This window comes from Myiozetetes cayanensis, unplaced genomic scaffold (assembly GCF_022539395.1).
Source record: "Myiozetetes cayanensis isolate MyiCay16 unplaced genomic scaffold, myiCay2020 scf15, whole genome shotgun sequence".
Taxonomy (NCBI): Eukaryota; Metazoa; Chordata; class Aves; order Passeriformes; family Tyrannidae; genus Myiozetetes; species Myiozetetes cayanensis.
In genome coordinates this window covers 151386-172388 of record NW_026087159.1, presented here as the reverse complement: position 1 = coordinate 172388, position 21003 = coordinate 151386, and the positions used below count along the sequence as shown (strand labels likewise).

At 45.1% G+C, this 21003-nt stretch overlaps 2 protein-coding genes across 2 annotated transcripts in view; both read left to right on the top strand.

The window, feature by feature from the left end:
* BRWD3 (bromodomain and WD repeat domain containing 3) overlaps positions 1-15059 on the top strand; it is a 51600-nt gene extending 36541 nt beyond the window's left edge. Inside the window, exons 30-40 of the mRNA XM_050310327.1 lie at positions 78-233; positions 961-1081; positions 1618-1743; positions 1828-1909; positions 3485-3541; positions 3856-3996; positions 4217-4369; positions 5843-6006; positions 6510-6607; positions 7042-7200; positions 8366-15059. Coding sequence (XP_050166284.1) covers positions 78-233; positions 961-1081; positions 1618-1743; positions 1828-1909; positions 3485-3541; positions 3856-3996; positions 4217-4369; positions 5843-6006; positions 6510-6607; positions 7042-7200; positions 8366-9153 — 2045 coding nt within the window. The 3' untranslated portion in view covers positions 9154-15059. The remainder of the gene's footprint in view (positions 1-77; positions 234-960; positions 1082-1617; positions 1744-1827; positions 1910-3484; positions 3542-3855; positions 3997-4216; positions 4370-5842; positions 6007-6509; positions 6608-7041; positions 7201-8365) is intronic.
* A 2298-nt stretch (positions 15060-17357) lies between these two features.
* Positions 17358-18230, top strand: LOC126637526 (syntaxin-1A-like). The gene has a single exon (XM_050310872.1). The coding sequence runs from the start codon at positions 17358-17360 to the stop codon at positions 18228-18230; it is 873 nt and encodes a 290-aa protein (XP_050166829.1).
* Positions 18231-21003: the final 2773 nt, after the last annotated feature.

Sequence of the window (21003 nt, the reverse complement as noted above, 5' to 3'; positions counted from 1 at the left end):
GCACTCACGTCCCTGCACAAAGTAAGCAGCTTTTCCCACTGCTGGGACTCACTGCCTGTGGAATTCTCCCTTTCCAGCTGCCTATCCAGAGGAGGTTGGTGCTGGAGTTCCTGTGACTCCAGAGGAGCTGACAGCTCTTCTCTACAAACCCCAGGAAGGAGAATGGGGGGCCCATTCCAGAGATGAAGAATGTGAACGAGTGATCCGGGGGATTGAGCAGCTTCTTTCCCTTGGTATGGTTGGAGAGAAGGGGTGGAAGGATTAAGAATATCAGTATATTAATATCAGAATATCATGTGGTGGCACAGGACTGAAGAGTAGGTGGGATGGAGTGTTGGGAGTTGGTGGTGGAGTATTTGAAATGTAAACTAAATTAGTGAAAAGAGCCTTTTAAATTTCATGTTTCAATTTCCTTTTAAGTTATATTCCTTTTTTTTCCTGGGGTTCACCTGATTTCTTTCAATGGGGGTTCTCAGTGGGTCATATCGAAATGTGAATGAGCAAAACATTGAATTAAACCCCTCAAAACCAACCAACAAATCCTCACTGAACGTCCTCACCGACAAATCCCTTGTAAATGATTTGTAGCCCCTTAATAGCACACTATGATTTAATTTCTGCCTATATTTACACCCAGGGCGTGTCTGTATTCCTAATTTATATTACATGCTGTAGTATTCCTGTTGTAAGTGCATATGCATGTTCTTTCCAGTGGCACATTAGGCTGTTGACAGGCAAACCTCAGACGTGATTCTTAACCAAAAAGTGCTTTTTGAAGAGTGGTAACAGATGGCACAAGGGGAAGAACTGTACCCTTTGTGTAATGACACTTCCAGCCGTAGGTCTGGGTTGCTTTTGCTGAATTCTTAGAAAGAAAACCCAGAAAGCCTTAAAAGAAATCCTGATACCGTGTAACATCTCGTTGAGGCATCTGAAGGATTTTGCTCTTTTGTCTTGCAGACATTTCCAATCCCTTTGCAGTCCCAGTGGACCTTAGTGCCTATCCCATGTATTGCACTGTCGTTGCTTATCCAACTGACCTCACCACGATCAGGAGGAGACTTGAAAACAGGTTTTATAGGTCAGTTGGCTTCCGATTTGTTTCTAATCTACATTTATTACAGCCCCATGGAGAACAATCTCGAGCTGAATAGTCTGTAATGCCCCTCCAGCAATGTGAGCAACAGCGTAAGATCAGATTCTGTTTGGCCTTGGGCAAAGTGAGTCTTCCTGAATAATAAATTCCTTTTGGTTGTCAAGGCAAAAGCTGGTATGGCTGGATCTGGAGTGTTTGTTTAACGTCCTGAGCCTCGCTCTGTGGTGGGAGGCAGAGCATATTTGCTTTGTTTCCATCCCTGCTGCCTTTGAACCAGAGGTTTTGCTGGTGTTGCAGTTGCCAGAAGTGGGCTAAATGCTGTAAAGTAGGAAATCTCAGCTTTTCCAGTCAACTTGGGAATAAATAACATCCTGTTCTTCTTTCCCCTCTGAGGACCACCTGTTTCGCCTCGCTCTGAATTCCCAATTCCTCTTTTTACTGAAGAATCCTACTGATCTCAGAAGGAGAACAATCCACACTTTTTTCTCCATCCCATTTCTTTAATTTTTCTGTATTTTTAGGAGAATCTCTGCACTGATGTGGGAGGTCAGATACATTGAACACAATGCCAGGACCTTCAACGAGCCAGACAGCCCCATAGTCAAAGCAGCCAAAATTGTGACAGACGTCCTACTGCACTTCATTGGGTAGGTTTGGACTTCACAGCCCCCACAGCTTTGAGTTCCTGACAGATTTGATTGTGTATCTTGGTTTTTGTCACTGTCCTGCAGAGACCAGAGCTGTACTGATATCTTAGAGATCTACAACAAGGTGAAAGCAGAAGACCTGAGCAGCACTGATGAAGAAGAGGAGGTAAGATCATTTTCCTGCCTTCTGAAGTTCAACACGTGCAAGAAATCTGCTTCGTGTTGAGTCTTTATTTTCTGGGTAATTGCACCGAGTTTTTTGAGATCAGCCTGTTCGGGCTCACCTGGGACAATAAGCTCTCTTAAGTAGTTAAAAATGATTCTTGGAACTGCCTGTCTTTAATCTGCTCCCAGTACATGGTGTTTTGTTGTGTGGGGAAGGATGAGTGATTAGGGGACTGAGAAGTGGAGCTGTTACTCAGTCAGAGGATGACAACTCCCCATTGCCAGCGAGGCAGCAGAGATGGTTTTCCTGTGTAATTCTGTGTCATTTCCCATCCGTTGTTCCCTGGAGTGAAATGACAGGTAGAGCCCAGGTTAGATATCACTTCCTTGACTTTTTCTCCCTCCTTGCACCTTCTGCCCTTCAATGCAGTCTGAAATGTGCTGTAGTTCCTGCTGCAAAGTGACCTGTGACAACCTAAATCACTCAGGGTTTACTTTTTCAGTGTTACTTTCTAATTCATGAGGTAGTATAAGGTTTAGTGAGGAGGTTTCTTCCCTAAGACATTCTCCTTTGTGGCAAATTGGAAATACTGAAGTTAACACTTGATGCTGCCTGAGCACCTGTTTGCTTGGGGCTGGTGCTGCTGTCTTGGGTATGTGTTGAAATGGAAGTCTGTGCTACAATGAAATAATTTCATTATTTTATAAAACTGAAGTTGGGATAACACCATCTGTTTCTACAGACTATTAAAAAAGTATTTTGAAGAAAGTGAGAGACTTCCATGGTGAAACAGCAGACCCTCCTTTTCCAACTCAACCTTCTACTCTCAGTTTTGAATCTCAGAAGTGACCAAAATTCCCCCTATATCACCCTCCTCTCTCCAGCCTTCCAAAGAGCTGGTTTATAATATGTTTTGCTTTATAATATTTTAAAAGTTTAAATATTTTTTTAGATATTAGGAAGGAATCCTTCCCTGGGAGGGTGGGGAGGCCCTGGCACAGGTTGCCCAGAGAAGCTGTGGCTGCCCCTGAATCCGTGGAAGCGTCCCAGGCCAGGTTGGATGGAGCAGTTTGGGATAGTGGAGTCCTCTCAAAAACTGTTTATATTTAATTACTGGTAAAAGCTGTGTACAAAGGAATTTTTGTTGTAATTCCTAAATCCAGGTTCTGAAAAGAATATTACAGCCAGCTGATGTAAGTAAAGCACTTCATGAAACCTGAGTAAACTCAGTGCAGCTGCTCAGAGCATGACAACTGAGGCAGGGGAATGAAGCTCTGCGAGGCAGCAGCTTAGCTGAGTCTTCAGGACTGAAAATCAGCCATTCCTATTTCTCACATGTTTTTATATATCACTTTTTATGGAAGCAAACTTGGAAAAAGTATGAGACAGCTTAAAATCAGGTGGATCGAGTTACGTAAATTCTAGTTTGAAATTAGTTCCTGCTTTTCTTGAGCCATTCATTGCATTTGAGTAGTTTAAAATGGTTGTTGTTGTTGTTGGCTGGGTTTTTAACCCTTTTTCCATGGCTGAGGGTCCATCCAAGGCCCTGTGTGTGATCATTCCCTTTGCCTTTAGGTGGCAGAAGTAGATGTGGATTCAGACGCTCCAGGAACTTCCTCTGGGAAAAGAAGAGTGAGTAAAACTTCTGCTTTGGTCTTTTGGTTTTTTTTAATATTAGACTTGAAAAACATCAACAACAGTCAAGTTTAGATAAAACTGATAAAAATAGCGAGGCTGGGGCTGAAATATTGCAATTCCTCATGGGTTTGAGTGTTACATAGGACCAGAAAAGCCAAATTTTGGGCCAAGAGCTTTGCTTGAATCTTCCTGGATTTCTGATTTAAGTTGTGGAGATCTTTGAATCAGAACGCTGGGCAATTAATAGGAAATGGAAGGGGCAAATCAGAATTTCCTGATAAATTTCTGGAATTCCTCTTTCCCCACAGGTGAGACGACGAGTGAAGAGGCAGCCCATGAAGGCCAGTCCTGATGCCTGGAAGGAGCAGTGCCAGCAGCTGCTGAACCTGATTTATGAACGGGAGGACTCGGAGCCTTTCAGGCAGCCCGTTGATCTCTTCTCTTACCCTGTAAGTGCAGCTTCCACATCCAGAACGGTTCATCCTCTGGTAAAACATCCGTGCTGGGCATGGCTGTGCTCTCCTTTTATGAGCAGAGAATTATCTGCAGGAACTCTAAAGGAAAATAATTTCATGAGCTGCTGGATGAACACTGAGGAGCTTTTATTGCTGTAGGATTTGACAGCCTTTACTGTTTCCTTCAGCCTTTACTGTTTTCTTGTTCTTCCAGGATTATCGAGACATCGTAGACACTCCCATGGACTTCAGCACTGTGAAAGAAACCTTGGAAGCAGGAAACTACACCAGTCCCTTGGAATTCTACAAAGACATTCGTTTGATATTCTGCAACTCTAAGGCTTACACTCCTAATAAAAAGTCTCGTGTAAGTAATAAATTTTAATGCCCTTTTTCTCCACAAAGACCTCGGCCCTACATGAATAAAACACATGGAATAAGGTCTGAAGAGCAAAGCATTGCTTGGTGTAATAAAAATAACCAGTGTACATCAGTTCTGGGGCCTGTGCTGATAAATTTGCTTTGTTCTGCTCACCCAGATCACTTCAAACTTTCATTCTCATCTGAACTTTCTGAACTTGACACTCCTGAGATGTTGCAGCTGTTTCTTTAAATATTTGCAGCAGAAAACTGATCACAAGTTGCTTTTATTTTTTTTTCAATAATTTATTCCTGGAAACAAGGCTATCAGCTTGAAAACTGCATATTTATCTCTGTCCATCTTATCTACAAAAGGCTCCCTTTTAAATCTTGCTGTTAATGGAAATATGATGCAATATTTCTACTACCAGAGGAGATGAGATACTTATTTTTTTCTAGTTGACTTGTAACATTTGGCAGTACTTTTGCACACTGTTGCCTGTGTTTCTCAGGTGCTAATCCTGCCTTTTGCTGCTTGGACTTAGAGGCATAAAAAATGTATTGGATTGAAGCCCTAAGCAAGATATGGCAAGAGGGAAAAGGGAGATCAGAATGTTGGAATATAGATATTTATGCATGAACTAAAGTAAAATGACAACTGGTATGTGACTGACGTGTAAACATGGCTGTGTTTGATCTGTGTTCCTATGTCAGCATTTCCTAAGCTGTTAAATGATCAAATTACTCTAAAACTTTCAAGTGTTTTAATGATATTTATCCTCAAAAAAATCACAAGGTGACACCAGGATGAGATGCAATTTTACCACTGCTGGTGCAAAAATAGACTTAGAGTGGTCGGTGTCTTCATGGTATAAAAGCAGACAGAGTTTTGACCGTGTTTTCAGACATAAATTTGTAATAATTGCAATGGAGGAACAGCCAGGAGTGAACTGTGCCTGAGGCTACAGAGACAAGGCCTAGAGAGAGGGCAGGAAAAGGGTTTAAAGATTTTGTCATCTGGTTTACAGAAATTAGGAATGAGGACATTGTAGTTGGCTTCTGAGTGCTGCTGTGTAGGGGTGGAATAAAGACATTTCACCAGGGAATTAAAGGAAAAAACAAAGGTGAGGGCACAGCAAAATTCATTTGTTTTTCCCTTGGTATTCAAGTTATCTTATGGGTTGCTTCTTCCATGCTTTCTGGGGTTGACAAAGGAGGCTGTATTCCAGTAATTTAGATATCAAATTTCCTTTTACTCTCGAAATATTCTGTACTGGAAGTAAATCTTTTCATGAAAACACTTTTTTTCTGTTGTGAGAATAGAGAAGGAAATTATCTGCAAAGGACCTCGTATAGTGAAATGTCACCGTGAATTCTTCCTTTGTGCTACAAAGTCTGGACATCTTGCTGATTGCTTTTCTCGGTTGTTCTTCCAAGTTATTCAACTTCTGCTAAGTCTGACTGTGCTTTCTCACTCCAGATTTACAGCATGACCCTTCGACTCTCTGCCTTGTTTGAGAATCACATGAAAAACATCATCTCTGAGTACAAGGCAGCAATGCAGTGTCAGAAGAGGAGGAGGCCACGGTACCGAAAACGGCTGAGGAGCAGCAGCAGCTCCCCCTCAACCAGCAGAGCATCCAGGTAATGTGGGATAGAGGGACTGCCTGGCAGTGGCATTCCAGACAGCAAGAGTATTGCTCATTTCCTGCTGCAGCTGCTCTTTTGGGTGAGAAAATCATGTTCAAGTGTAGTTTGTGCATAATTCTGGTAAGTGAAAGACTGTGTGGTTACAATTACTCCCTCTGGAGGAAATGAAAGACCAACTGTCTCTTCACCTTTGTTTAGCTGAAAAAAGTGTTGTGTAACCCTGTATATCAGCCTTCTGTCTGATACATTATCTAAGTAAACTGAGTATTGGTTAAAAAAGGACATAAAGTCTTGTTCCTGCAAACTCATCTGCTTTAGCAGACACATGGTGGTGTAACTATTTTTAGTGTCATTACACCTGTGTAAGCACTGGGGAGAAGACATTTGTTTGGATAAATTCACTGCAAAATTCAAGGCATTTTGCAGGGGAAATTGGTTTTGTCTTTGAGTCTTTTGGCGCTGACAGTTTCATCTCTTTGGGGTGTTTGTGTTTTCAGCCCCAAAGGGAAGCAGAAGCAAATGAAGATTCAACCTAAACCCAACCAGAATACCTCACTGCCCCTGACCAGGACAAGCTCTTCAGTCTCATCTCATGGTGAGGAGGAATGTTCTAAAATACAACCCACTTGTATGTGCAGGTTGGATCTGATGTTCCTGAGGCACATGCTAAACACACCTGTGGAGGGAGCAAGTGGCAAGGTCACGGAAATGTGTTGTCTGTAGGTTGTTTTAGCTGAACTTGGCTGTTAGGAAGTTATGGGTGAGGATCAGGGAATTGGGAACCTTAGTGAGAATTAACCTAGTCACCAGAGCCTGGGCTTCCTGTACATGGGCTTCTCTCATTCAGCAATTATGGATAAATTAATCTTACTTTGGATTACACTAAAAGGAATCTGTCTCTTCATGGCTGCAGAGGCAGCTTGGTGAGATGAACCTGACTAGGGCTGTTAACTCAGGTGATACAAAACCTCCCCAGCCCTGTAAACAGAGGAGAAAAATCACTGTCACCTTGTGCTGTCCTGTGTAAAGTTTCAGATACAGCAGAAGAACCTCTGGGTTCAGCCACTGGTGAAGAGCTGGAGGGTCAACCATCTTCCTCAGGCTCCAATGCACAGAACCGAAGTGGAAATGCCATAGATCCAGGGAAAAGCAGGCCAGTCAGGAGTAAATCCACACCAGTGAAACAAGGTGAGAAATAATAAGATTCTGTTATTTGAATGCCTGGTTTCACTAGAAATGAAAGATGTTCCCTCTCTCTGATGTTGATGCTATTATTGCCTGAGTGTAGCATTGTATATACTCCCAAACCATACAAGAAAAGTGGAGTTTACTTTACTCCTCACAGTTCTGTGGTCTCTTGTCTGAGGTGTGGAATGCACATGATTCCTCATGAGATCCTTTAAAATCTCTCCAGGTGGAAAAGCTTGATTGCTCTTAAACTCCTGCAGTTCCTTCAGGAAAGAGCAAACAAACCAAAGGAATCCCCACCCCAAAACCTCCTTTTATTAATCAAGTTGAAACCAAAGATGAAAACAAGTTTCCCAAAAAATTGTAAATATTTTTGTCCTACTGAAGACAAAGTGGTTATGATTAGAAGGGAAGCACTGCTTGAAGCTGTGGTGAGTTGTCTTTGGGACATGTCACTCAGAGTTTGCACTGAGGTGGGCACTGCCTGAACCCTGGAGCCTTTCCCAAATCCACATCCCTGTGCTGTAGCCATGCTGGATGCTGCAGGTGAGCTCTTCCCGTGTTAAAGAAGATATTTAATCATCATTGTCAGATTCTTAACTCTCAAAACATGTAGGATTTTCGGTCCCATGCCAGCAAGATACTTCATGTATTTTTAAGTTAAGATGCCCAGCAATCCTAGTGAGCTTTCTTGGGTTATTGACTCTCCTGAATTATGCTTCCCTGGACTCAGCCTTTTGAGAACATGCATTTGAGGGGGAATAAATCCTTCTTGCAGAGTGTTATTTTCATTTATATAGCTTTGAAATGGATTTGAGAGGTTTTCCTGCCTTGGTAGGATTCACCAGATTGAGTTTTAGATGTTTGTGTCCAACCTTATCACTCTGGGCTCCTTTTATTGCCTGGATTTTCACTGAACTCTTAGTCAGGAGAGTCTGAAGTTGTTGCTTCCAGATAAGAACTATGTTTACTTTGATAAATTTTCCCCTTAGAGCACCTGTTTATGTCCCCAGCACGTGAAGGGTGAGTAGCTCCCAGTGGATCATCCCCAGAGCACGCCTGAGGCAGCTGAGGAGAATCCCAGAGGCAGCTGAGGCCAATCCCACTCTTTGTGTCCTGTTTGGCTCAGGTGTGATGCTGATGGGGCTTTTTTGTGTTTGCTCAGATCACTCTCCTGATGGACCCCTCACCAATGGAGATGGCAGAGAGCCTCGGGCAGGAGTCAAGAGGAAGTTACTGAGCGCGTCGGAGGAGGACGAGCACCTGGAGGAGGCGGAGGAGGAGGAGGAAAAGAAGAGAGAATTAAAGGAAAAGTCTGGCTTGTCTTCATCAGAAAGTGGGGAATCGGGATCCAGCTCCAGCTCCGAAAGCAGGAGTGGCTCTGATTCCGACTCGGAATCAACCTCCAGGACAGATCAGGATTACATTGACGGAGACCACGACTACAGCAAAGTGGTGCAATCCAAAAAGCCCAAACGGAAAATCAAACGGAAACTCAGCGCTGGGAAGCGGAATTGGCAGGGCAGGGGCACGGGGAGGAGGGGGAGATGGGGCAGGTGGGGGAGATGGAGCAGAGGGGGCAGAGGGGGGAGAGGTGGAAGAGGCTGCGGCAGAGGCAGAGGCGGCGGCAGGGGAGGAAGGAGAGGCCGCGGAGGCCGAGGGGCCTCGCGAGGAGCCACCAGAGCGAAACGCGCCCGGATCGCCGACGATGAGTTTGAGAACCTGTTCGGGGGCCAGTTTGGAGAGAACGTGTTTGGGGGGAGGTTCAGCCGCCCCCCTCGGATCAAAACCAGGAACGAGGGCAGGAGGACTGTCCTGTACAACGACGACTCCGACAACGACACCTTCGTGCACACCGAGGATCCGTTGAACCTCGGTACTTCCAGGTCAGGCAGGGTGCGGAAAATGACAGAAAAAGCCAGGGTCAGCCATCTCATGGGATGGAATTATTGACAGGTGGAAAACTTTGGAACAATTTTAAAAGAACTTCAATGGCCTTCTACTGCAGGGATTTTACCAGAAATTCTACCAAGCAAGTTGTGCGGGGACTCCACTCACGTTTTCACAGTGGTGCTTTTCCATCCTGTCAGTCTGTGTTTGTTTTAAAGCTTCAGCTCTCCACACTTCATTGGTCAAAACAAGCCTTAGTCATTAGGCCTTAAATTACAGAAATTCTTCCCCACACACTACGAGTTCATCACATTAAAGAGGCTTCCAGCTTCTCAGTAAGAACATGACATTTTTGAGTCACGCTTATGAATTCTCTCCCTCGTTTTGTTTTTGTATTATAGAAATAGCACCTTCTTACAGAGTTTTTATGTGGTTTCTGCCATAAATCCTTAGACACAGTAATAATTATAACTTTTGCACAATACACCAATCCTAAAGGCAGCTATAAAATGTTTACAGTTTCTATATTGTAAGAAGGATCTGGATTATTTTAATCTTCCCAGGCCAAACGTTGATGGAATTGTGCTGAACTGAAGTATGTCTATACTACAGTTTTGGGGGTCCTGATGTGCTTTCTATCGGTTCTTTATTCGTGTAAAAAAGTGACAAAAGGGTTGGTGCCTTGTAAATATGTAGCAAACCTTTGATGTGGTGTGTCCTATGTGTGCATTAACTTTATTAAAAAGAGAATACTTGAGAAGTATGAATATCTAGACAAAAGGTGCCAAATGCAAAAGTTACTTGCATCTATTTTCTTTTTGTCCTCTCATATTTTTATAGTATTAATTGAGATTGTGCAGCTAAAGGGGTGACTTCAACATTTGAAAGGTTCCTCCTCTTCAAAGCATAACGTGATTTTTAATAGTAGCTCAGCTACCTCTTATTTACAACTACTGGAAACTGAAAAGAAAATAGATGCTGTTATTCAGTGCGTGCTGAAGAGGCGAGAAGGAGCTTGAGGGGTGGAAGTTGTAGAGTAACTGTATCTTCGTTCTGTTGTCACCATGAAAACCAACTGATTCGTTACCAGAGTTCTCAGAAGCAGCATGTTCTGGGCAGGTGGGGATTTGTTTGTGCAGAGGGGCTGAGTGGCTCCCTCCTTCCTGCTGCCCCTTGATCCGTGAAAATGTGGGTGTGGATGAGGGGCTGGGGGAGCTCCGCTCCCTGTGGTGATGCTGGTACAGAACCCTCCAGACTGACTCTCGTATCTCAAGCTTCCAGAAGAGTGTTCCTGTTGCACTGTACTCTTGTTATCCTGGGAAATGCTGACTTGAAACCCTTTGGGCAGTGGTGGTGCAGTTTGTGAGGAGATTGGTGCTGTGGCTCCTGCGGGAGCTGAACCGGGCGCTTGGCGTGGGCTGAGCTGGAGCTGAGCGGCCTCTTCCTTCCTTCCTGGGCTCTGGCTGGAATATATATGGGACTTCAATTTCCTCCCGTTGTCCAAACGGATCTGACAGCTCCGAGAGTGAGTCAGGTCACAGAGAGAACAAACAAAAAGAGGCTACAAAGTTCCGCTGGAGTTTTTCAAAGTTTTTAGTTTTGGTTGGTTTTTTTTTTTTTTGGAAACTTTCATCCAATATCCTTAAGTTCTTCTGTGCACAGCTTGGTCAATAATTCTGGAAAACCTCAGGCAGCAAAGAGTGACCCATGTATATTCTCAGATGCAGAAGGAATTTTAATTTTTGACTTTCTATATTCAGCACTAGCTATTTTATCTCGCTTTCCAAAAAAAAAAAAAAAAAAAAATCAACTCTAGTTAGATGCAAAAATGACTTGGGGAAAAAAAAAAACCAACAGAGGTTTAGTTTTGTGATGGAGGAGAGTATATCCTAAATTGCTCATTAATATGAATTTATGGTACAGTACAAAAATCACACTTTTAATTTTTTAAGGAATGGCTGGAATCAGCCGTAATCCACTGCTGGACTCGATTCTGGTTTTGATGGGGGGGTGGGGGTGGGGAAACAAGTGCAAAGGCTCTCCTAGATCTGTGCTGGGCTTTGAAGTATAAACACCTGTCCTATCATCTCTCTCATATATCTGTATATATATACACGCATTTATATTTATAAGAAATGTATTATTTGTTTGACTGATTGGTCTTTTTACATATGGTAACCAGGAATAGCATGTATGCATCAGTCCATAGTCAAAATCATATCCTTAGATGAGTCCTGTGAGCTAATGTAAACACTAGGGGTTCTGTCCTAAAGCCTGTAAAGCTTGAAATGCAAAACAAATGCTTTTTTTCCCCCTCTCTTTCTGACTGGTTGAAAATCCACTTATTCCTTTATTTATTTTGTGTAAGGCTTGGGGAGAGATAAATCACAGGGATTCCAGAGAAACCATTTTATAAGCTGGTGTATTTTAGCAAGCAATTAGAGTAAGATTAAATATGTTCTTAACTGTATCTTTTCTATGTCCTGTGAAGATACCAGTGAAGCATCACTTTGCTGTGGCGTAAGTATTACTCCATGTGTCCCACGATTCCCAGCTAGAGCAGGATGTGCTGGAACAACAGAATTTAGTGTAAAAATTGAAAAAAAAAATTTTTTTTTTTTTTTTTTTTTTTGGTGCATGAGAACCTTTTATAAGCATGACAGAAATAACTTGGGTTTAGAACTGTTCTTTTTGCTTGGTTTGTGTCTGCATTCTTCCTCCGAGCTAGGCAGTTGATTCCTCGCAGCCTCGTTCCAGGGAATAATTACACTTTTGTAGGACCTTGGATGCTTTCTCTCAAATCCCAAATCCTGTCAGGAGGTCGTAGAAAACTCAGGGTGAGCCCATCAGGTGTAGCAGAAGCAGGGAAGTGATTGAAACCATCTCAGAGTCTCCCTGGCCCAGGCCCTGGGTGCTCAGGCAGCGGCTCCAGAAGGTTCCGAGCTCCAGGCAGGCTGTGGAGTCAGGAATTTGATGCCTTTCCTTGCACTCTTTACAGAGAACTCCAAACTCTGCCTAAGGAATGGGATGTAAGGTCTGATTTTTATGGGATTGCTGGGGGTGTGCAGGCAGACCAGGGCTCCTCTGCTGTTGTAGATGTTTGGACATTGGTGGTTCTGTTCCCTTTGATGTCAGGCTGGCATGATCCCGATCCTGAGCTTCCAGGGCACTTCACCTTGGAAAATGGAGCCTCAGCCCCACACACTCCATTCTCCTTGCAGATAGGGCTGCAGTCTTGTGTCTTTGCTCTTGGCCTCTCCCAGCTCCAATCTGCTGTCCCTGCAGTGCTCCCCTGTTTGCCCAGACCAGGGCACGGATGACAAAACTTATTTTGCAGTAGTGATGTGCTGTTGTCTTGGATATTAGGGAGGATTTCTTCATGGAAGGAGTGGTCAGGCATCAGAATGGGCTGCCCAGGGCTGTGGTGGAGCCACTATCCCTGGAAGTGTTCAGGAAATGAGCAGATGTGGCACTTGGTGATGCAGTTCAGTGGCTGTGGTGGGATTCAGTCGAAGGTTGGACTTGGAAGGTGATCTTGGAAGGCTTTTCCAACCTTAATGATTCCATGATTCAGCCCAAATTTTGCTTGCTCTTTATTTTCTCTATTGATTTTCCTTTGATTTTCCTCTTTGCCATGCCCCACCTCTCTCCTTTAGCTTCCCTTTGTAAGCTATTTATGATTCTCTTTTGGAAATGTATGTGATGAATTTTATTTTGGCTGGACTTCTTGGCTGGAAGGTTTAATCCTTTTATCCCTCTTTTTCCCCAAGACTTTCCATGTTTTTTTATATCTGCCTTTTTGTGTTTACCAGCAACATTCCTAAATGTCTGGAGGCAGATTTAATGAAGATGGAAAGTTTGAGGATTGGCTTCTTGGCTGCACCTCTGTGGCCATCCATACCCAGAGTGGGGACACTGCCAGGTCAGATGGGGCAGCACATCCTTCCCTCAGCCTTGGAAAACACAGTTCCACTTGGGATCCTGGAATATCTGTGGTCCTGGCTTGGGTTTATGTCTCCCATGTAGAATTCTTGTGCTTCCAGCCTCTCCAGGTATTCCTGTTCTAAACAACCTTTGTGTTGGTGCTTGAATTTCCATGGATCCTGGGCAGTTTTATCCCTCCTCCCTCTTTCCATCACTCCTTTCTCCATCGCCAAGCAGAGGCTGTCCCGTTATCCCAACCACCCCCACTGCCCTGCAGACACAAAAGCTAAACAAAATCATGGAGAAATAATTCTTGGAGGATCTTTGGCCACTTAAAATTTTGCATCCTGTTGTGTAGTTTCGTTTTCCTGGAATGTTTTCCTTGATGTCCACCTCAGCTGCTTCTCCTGCATGGAAGTGGAAGGACTGAGTAGTACTGGAAAAGAGCTGACACTGGTTGTGTAGTAGAGAGTTTTTAATTCTTTTAAAAAATTAAAATATTTGGAGGCTCCCTTGACCCCTAGAAACAAGATGAACCTTGCCAGGCATTTGGAAAAGCTTCTCCTACCTTGTCTCAGGAATGTTTTTTACCAACCACTCCAAATCAGAGTATTAATGTGAGAAAATCAGATTAAAAAATCGTTAATTTTGATAAGAACTTGATTATATTTCATCTTTGACTGGAGAACAACAGGGAAAAGTGAACAACTGTAGGTTTTAGGTCCTGACCTGGAGCGTCCTGTCATGGATTTAGTGGGTTAAAAATATCTCTGTGTGTTTGCATTTCTTAATTTTATCTTTTTCTTTCAAACCCACCCTGCAGAGTTTTATAAAACTCTGATTATTTCCTAAAAGAGCAGTTAACCACCCAAAGCTAATCTATATTTAGTAGGTAGGGAGCTGTCATTGTGTTCTTGCAATGTGTATTATAGAAAATTCCTGTGCATGAGTGAGACATAATTCCCAACTCTTTAGTGTATCCAAGGTTTACACAGGGAAAAAGAACTCCTTTCTGTACAGTAAGTAACAACCTGCAAAATTTAGTCTAAAACCTTTTTTTTTTAGTCTTAGAAATGCAAAGACCTGTTGGAAGCTTGTAGATTTTTACTCTGTCCTGTTGGGCCCACGGTGAATTTACACAACTGTACTTACGAATCCCTGAAAAATGAGATTCCCAGTGGAATTGCTGTCCCAGCCTTAACTCTAGTGTTAGAAAAATGGTGCTGAAATACTTTGATGTGAGGGGATGTGGGTCCCTGGGACGAGTTTGTGAGATTTCCAAGTGAAAGCCAGTGTTTGGAGTTACTACTCCTGCTAGTAACTGGAGCCACACTGGAGAACTGGGAAGCGTGGAAATATTTGGGGGATATTTCAACCAGGGGACATTTTGGAGCAGTTCCTCAGTTTTGGGGGTTTAATTGGCAAGTGCTGCAGATCTTCCTGATTTTTAGGTAGGAGAGTTGTTGCTTGGGTGGGGAGTGGGGGTGAAATCCTGCCAGAATATTCCCAATAAAATCCAAATCCGCTGTTTCTCTTCCTAAAATGCCTCCTGGCAGAGCAGTGGCTGCTCGTGTGTGTTCAGAACTCAACGTCTGAGGATCCTTGTTCTGTAGAAATATTAATTCAGGCTCTTCATTCCTCCATGAGTCATTAGAGCAGATTTCATGTAGAAATACTATGGAATTCACGTGATTTAGGCTCTCCAGGTCGTTTTCTGGATTTAAAATACTCCAAAAAAATGCACAAAACTATTAGAATTATGTCTACTTTCTATATTAATTTTTTTTTTCAGGTAATATTTATGCCCATATCTTCACATCTGCTATCTCAGGTCCCTTTAATGAATACTTCAGGGATTTTGATGCCACGTGTTGGCAGACCAAATGTAATATTTATATGCAATGAGCTGTTAGTTTTTTGTATTGTACAAATGTAAATTTGTAAAGATTTTTTTCTAGAGTTTTTTTGAAGTCACTGATGTAATCTAGGATGTTTCATTTTCCAGCTGTGGGATTGTCTTAATAAAAAAAAAATAAAAAGAGAAACTCTTATTTTTGGGTTTGCATTGTTTCCTGAATAGTTGAGACGTTAAAAAGATATAAAGGAATAGGTGAAATCAAGTTTTTTAGTGTAAAAAGAAAATCGCTTTTTCATTCAACTGAATGATTTTATGCTTTTCAAAGTTTTATAAACTGGATATAGAAACTTTCAGGGAATAGATCTAGAAGCTTTTAAAAACTGGGAAGGTGTGGAGCAGGATGGGATGGAGACCCTCACCTTAGCCAAAGGTGAGCGTGGGGGCTCACTGGGAATCTGTTACCCCAATCACCACCTGACCTGGCTCCAAAATACCATTTTTCTGGGAAAAAAGGAGAGGAGCAAGTAACGATTTCTTGGAAGAAGAAGTGAAAAATGCCTTAAAATGCTGTGAAATGGCTAAAAATGCCATGAAATGAGCAGGTGAGGAGGAGGAGGAGGCTCCTGGACCATGTGATCACTGTGGGACCCAGGGTGGGTTCAGGGGGTGAGACTCAGCTTCAGGAGGTTTTACCTGTTTTTTAAGGGCTATTTCTTGCAAAACAATCACTCCTTTTCCATCTCTGTTCTTGCCCTCTTGTTTAACCAGGGATTTTTGGGGGTGGGTGGGGCTGGGTTTGTGTAAAGCTGCCGGTGGGGGCTCCGAGCTCGACCAGGGCAGGTGCTGACACCAAATACACCGAATAAACCTGGGAGGAATTTCTGCCTGGAAAGGATTGTCAGGCACTGGAAGGAGCTCCCCAGGGAGGAGGTGGAGTCCCCATCCCTGGTGGTGCCCAAGGACGTGGCACTCAGTGCTCCGGGCTGGGGGACAAGGTGGGGATCGGGCACAGATAAGACTTGATGATCTCAGAGCTCTTTTCCACCCTCAATGTTTCTGTGATTCTGTGAGTCTGTTTTGGCTTTTCTCCTTAATCCTGTGACTTATTTGACATTTCACTTTGCTGCACTGATTCCAGTGGCATTTCCTCTCCGATGGGAATGAATATCTGCTTTTTAACACAACACTCATCCTTCAAGCCCCAGGAACAAAAGGGCTTTTTTTTTTTTTTTTTTTTTCTTCTTGGCCACGTTGGTTACAGAGAACAAATTTAAACTTGTTTTGCAGAGATACTGGAGCCCCCTCATTATGTACATCCGTCAGATGGCATTGGAGGGAAGGAATTCTGCTCCCTTTAGAGCTGCTTGACCTTTGTCAAATGCCCCTTTGCTGTCCCTCTGTCAATATTGTGTTGATATTATAGTATGGTATTATTATATACATAATATATGTAATCAGCTTTAGGTCATATGTGATTATACATGTTTTAAAATACATGATATAAAATACCAGAGTGGTAGAGAACAATTCAGTTATTCCTCCTGTGCTCTTTAGAAATGCATTTTACAGCAGTATTTGTATTGAAAATTTTTATAGATTTAATTGTGATTTTTATACATCTCAGCAGCACATGGACTAGACCCTGCTCTTCCCTGAATGTGCAGGACAGCTGGTCAACCCAGTGCTCATTTCCAGCCTGGAAAATCCTGAAGGACCTTTTTCCATCCACCATCACAATGCTTCACACACTGCCTGTGCCGTCGGTGGCCCCTGGAACCTTCCTGACCTGTGCAGGAGAGGGAGGCCAAGCTTTGCCTCCATCCCACCTTTCCAGTTCACAACAGGCACTGGAGTGGGATGATTTGAGTTCAGAAGCGTTTGGACAATTGTCTCAGGCACGTGGCGTGACTCTTGGGGTGTCCTGTGCAGGGCTAAGGGTGGGATTCAATCAATGATCCTCGTGGGTCCCTTCCAACCCAGCATACTCCGAGTGATCCTGTGTTATTTGCCCTTCAGCTGTAACCTCCTCCCTGGGAGCGGGTTTTGGGGGCACCTTGTGAGGTCCGAGGTGTGGTTGTGCTCCTTTATCCTTTGGAGCCATGTGAAGGCATTTCAGGAGCCGGGCAGGTGTCCCCCTCACCTACTCCCAGACAGCACCTTTGTGTGTCTTTGTTTCTGAGTGAACAAAAGTGTCTTTGTGTGAGGCCTTCGGGTGAGGTGCTGAGGCAGCAGAGCCTGTCCCGTGACGCAGGTGCCAGCGCTGCTGGCAGTGCTCCCGCTCAGGCCTTCCCACCACTTGGCTTCGTGGACAAACCCGTCCTGCCCGGAGCTGACGCAGGACACCTTCCCTCCTCCATCAATATTTGCTCGGGTGCCGGGAGGGAAAGGCTCGGACGGCTGCTGTTGCCGCAGGAGCTCTGGCTCCTCACGCCTGCCCTGCCAGGCCGATGTTCCGCACGGACGGTGCCGGAGGGCCCTGAGCGCCATGAGGGACCGTCTGGCGGAGCTGCGGCAGCGCGTGGCGGCCGAGGGGGACCCGCACGAGGACACCCTGGGCTTCGACAACCCCGCGCTGGCCGGGGACGACGCCAGCCCCGTGGGGCGGGTGCTGCGGGAGGCGGCCGAGCTGTGGCGGGCGCTGGACCGGCTGGAGCAGCTGTCGGAGAGCATCGACAGGACGCAGCAGACGGTGCTGTGCTGCACCTCGGAGCAGAGCATGGCCCGCGAGAAGCGAGGCCTGGGTGCCGCCCGAGCAGCCTTCGCCCGCCAGGCCGCGGCCCTGCAGCCCCGGCTGGGCGCTCTGCCCGCGGGCCCGGCGGGGGGCTCGGGGCGAGCGGGGCCCCGCGTGCGCCAGACCCAGCTCTGGCTGCTGGTCAGGAGGTTCGGCGCCGTCCTCGCCCGCCACTACGCCCGGGAGAGCCGCTACCGCCAGCGCCTCAGGGAGCAGATCCAGAGGCAGGCGGAGCTGGCGGGCATCGCCCTGGGGGCCCAGGACGTGGAGCAGCTCGCCGAGAGCCCCGGGGGGCCGCGCATCGTGGGGCAGGACCTGGAGGAGCTCAAGGCCAAGCAGCACCTCAGCGTGGCCCAGGTGCGCCAGTGGCAGCTCCTGGAGCTGGAGGCGCAGATGGCGGAGCTGCGGGCGCTGTTCCTGCAGCTGCAGGGGCTGCTGGCCCAGCAGCACGGGGCGGCCGACAGCGTGGAGCAGCACGTGCTGCGCTCCCTCGACTGCACGGCGCAGGCCGAGGTGAAGAGGGCCCAGCGGTACCAGCGCCCGTCCCGGCTCTCGGCCCTGCTCAGCGCGGCCCTCGGGCTCTGCGGCTGCTGCCCCTGCCTGCCCGGCCCCCGGGGCTTCCGCTGAGCCCGGGGTGCACCGGGGGTGCCCCGCTCTGGGCAAGGAAGGGTGGCACAGGAGGCTGCTGCTGTCTTGTGCTGCTTGCACGGCGCTGCAGGGGCCATGCACACCCGGTATGATGGTGCAAGGACCACGGGCACCTTGTTTAAGGGTGTAAGGACAATGCACGCCTTGCACGGGGGCACAGGGACCAGCGCACACCTGGCTTGATGATGCAGGAACCGTGCACAGCTTGTTTGGTGATGCAAGGACCGTACACACCTTGCTTGATGATGCAAGGACCGTGCACACCTCACCTGGCAACACGGGGACCAGGAACACCTTGGACAGTGATGGAAGGACCAGGAACACCTTGGACAATGATGGAAGGACCAGGTATGATCATTCAAGGACCAGGCTCACCTTGTATAATTTGGGTAAGGACAACGCCCACCGTGCTCGATGGCACAACGTGCGTGGTTCTGCAGGGACCCAAAGCTGAGGAAAAGCAGAAAGGGAACGACCTCTTGGTATGTTCATTGAATTAAATTCTTAGGAATTGAGAAAACTTAATTTTCAGGCTGATGAGTGCATTTCTTTTTCGTGTATGGATATTTTCGGGAAGCCCCCCGGAATCAGGAATGTGCATCCCTGCAAGAGCTGTGATTCCTGGGGATCCAGGCTGAGCAGTCTCTGCTCCTGCCCTCTTCCTCATTCTTTGTTTTACGTTTGTGAGGTCTAAATGAATATCATTTTTTCATTCAAAACTTAATGAATAGAAGTTACCTCTTTATTTAATTTTCATTTTAAAAAAACCCCCAACTTTCCAGACCACTGGAAACACCCTCTGCATCTTGCATGGAAACCCACATTTAATGTGTGGCTGCAAAAGCCTCCTGGGAAGCACTGAAGCTTTTTACAGACTCCCAGGACATGGAGAGAAAGGAAATAACCCTCAGTGAGGTCGGGAGGTGACAAATCCAAGAGCAGTAAAACATATTTAACCACCTTTCATGCATCACCCTCACAACAACTCCCTGCACAAACAGCTCCCTGGAGCCTTGGGTGGCTGGGCAGCGACTGACCCAACTGGCTGAGCTGCTCCAGAGGGGATTATCCATCAAGTGCAGGGAAAAAAATCCCTGTATTACCCTCAGTGCTTCCAGCCAGGATGTATTTGCAGGGGATTTCATGGAGCACAGCTCCTCCAGAGCCCGGCATGGAGCAGCTGCACCAGCCAGTGGTGTCTTCCTGCATATGGAATGAACAGGAAAATAACCCTAATTTGTGTCACAAAGACCTCTAAGGAGTTAAAGAAGGAAGAGAAGATTAGAAACTTTACACTTCAGAGCAGATCTTCCCAACAGTGGCTTTTTTTTTTTTTTTTTTTCTGCTGCTTGGTGTCCTTCCGCTACATATTGGCCTCAGACAGAACCTAATTACTGCCTGGCAAAATAATTAATAATATTGTAATGTGGGCACGAACGCTCAACAGGATGGAGAAGGTTCCTTTCTCTTCCCAGTGAAGGCTGGGACTTCACCTGGAACACGTTTGCTTCATGAATATTCCTGCAGATGATGAAGGTGGAGGACCTTCTAAGACTATTCTAATGGCTGTTTTAATTATGTCCCAAAGGAGCATCACAAATGTAAGAAGTTCACATTTAAGGGGAAAAGTAAGAGAGAGGCAAAGTTAAAAATCCAGCTGCACAAACCCCTCAGCTCTGCTCTGTGCTGACACGAGAGGCACTGAAAGAGGAATTTTTAGTAAAATGCATTAAAAGGAGCTGGATTAAAAGCCCAAGGCCTTTGTAACTGTGCTGGCAGCACACGCTGCTTTGCACTTGCAAAGTCTTTCAGTTGACGAAATGTCACTGAAAATACATTTATTTTTAAGAATACAAAATCTTTTCCTGACATTTAGACAAGTAAATAATTCCAGACCAAATTAATCACCCTCTAGAGCTTGGTTTTTAAGGTGAGCTGGGTTATCACAGCTCAACAGTTCCTGCTCAGGGACCCCAGGAGGGTTCATGATGTCCAGCTCAAACTCTGAACTTCCATCCCTTCAACGCTGCTGTTTTTTCATGTCACAACAAACACCCACAAACAGAATAATATCTTGTAAATGCAGCTTTTTAAATGTTGGAAAGGGACTAAGTCCCCCCATTTCTGTCCAGTTTGCAGCATCTCTTTGGCTGAACCTCTGGACATGTACATTTATTGGCAAAACTATGGGAAAAGTTGCATCAATGTTTAGAACTGTAATTCCATTTTTTTATTGCCCAGTTGCAAAAGAGCAAGGATACATTCTTAATTAAAAGTATTTAGATATTTGAAATCAAAAGGAGAGGTTTAATAAATTATATTTTCATTTTTCTCAGACTATTCCCTTTTAAAACCATCACTCAGTATTTCCATCTCCAAAAATTTTTCAAAAAGGGTTTTTTTTAAGTTCTCAGATCACACTTAGTAATTTTGTTCCAAATATACTTAATATCAAATCAGAAATTAATTCTTCTGTGTGGGTTACCAAGTTATTGCTTCGCTTCCAAACCCTTTTTATGTTTCACTCCCCAATCCAGGAATGTGTCAGCAGTTTAAATTGACTTGATTTGGTTTTACCCAGTTTTTGCTGTATTTTCCAGTGAATCAACAACTCTATTCACAGAGCTCATCAAATATCTGCTGCTGCCTCTCTGAAAAACGCAGAGATCTGGCTCACAAGCCTTTCTGCAGGAGGAGGGATCACTGCCAGGAAATTCAGGGGAGACACTGCTTGTCATGGAAAGCTCCATCC

Excerpts from the sequence above, each read along its gene's own strand:
- LOC126637526 (XM_050310872.1), top strand. The coding sequence starts at position 17,358 with ATGAGGGACCGTCTGGCGGAGCTGCGGCAGCGCGTGGCGGCCGAGGGG.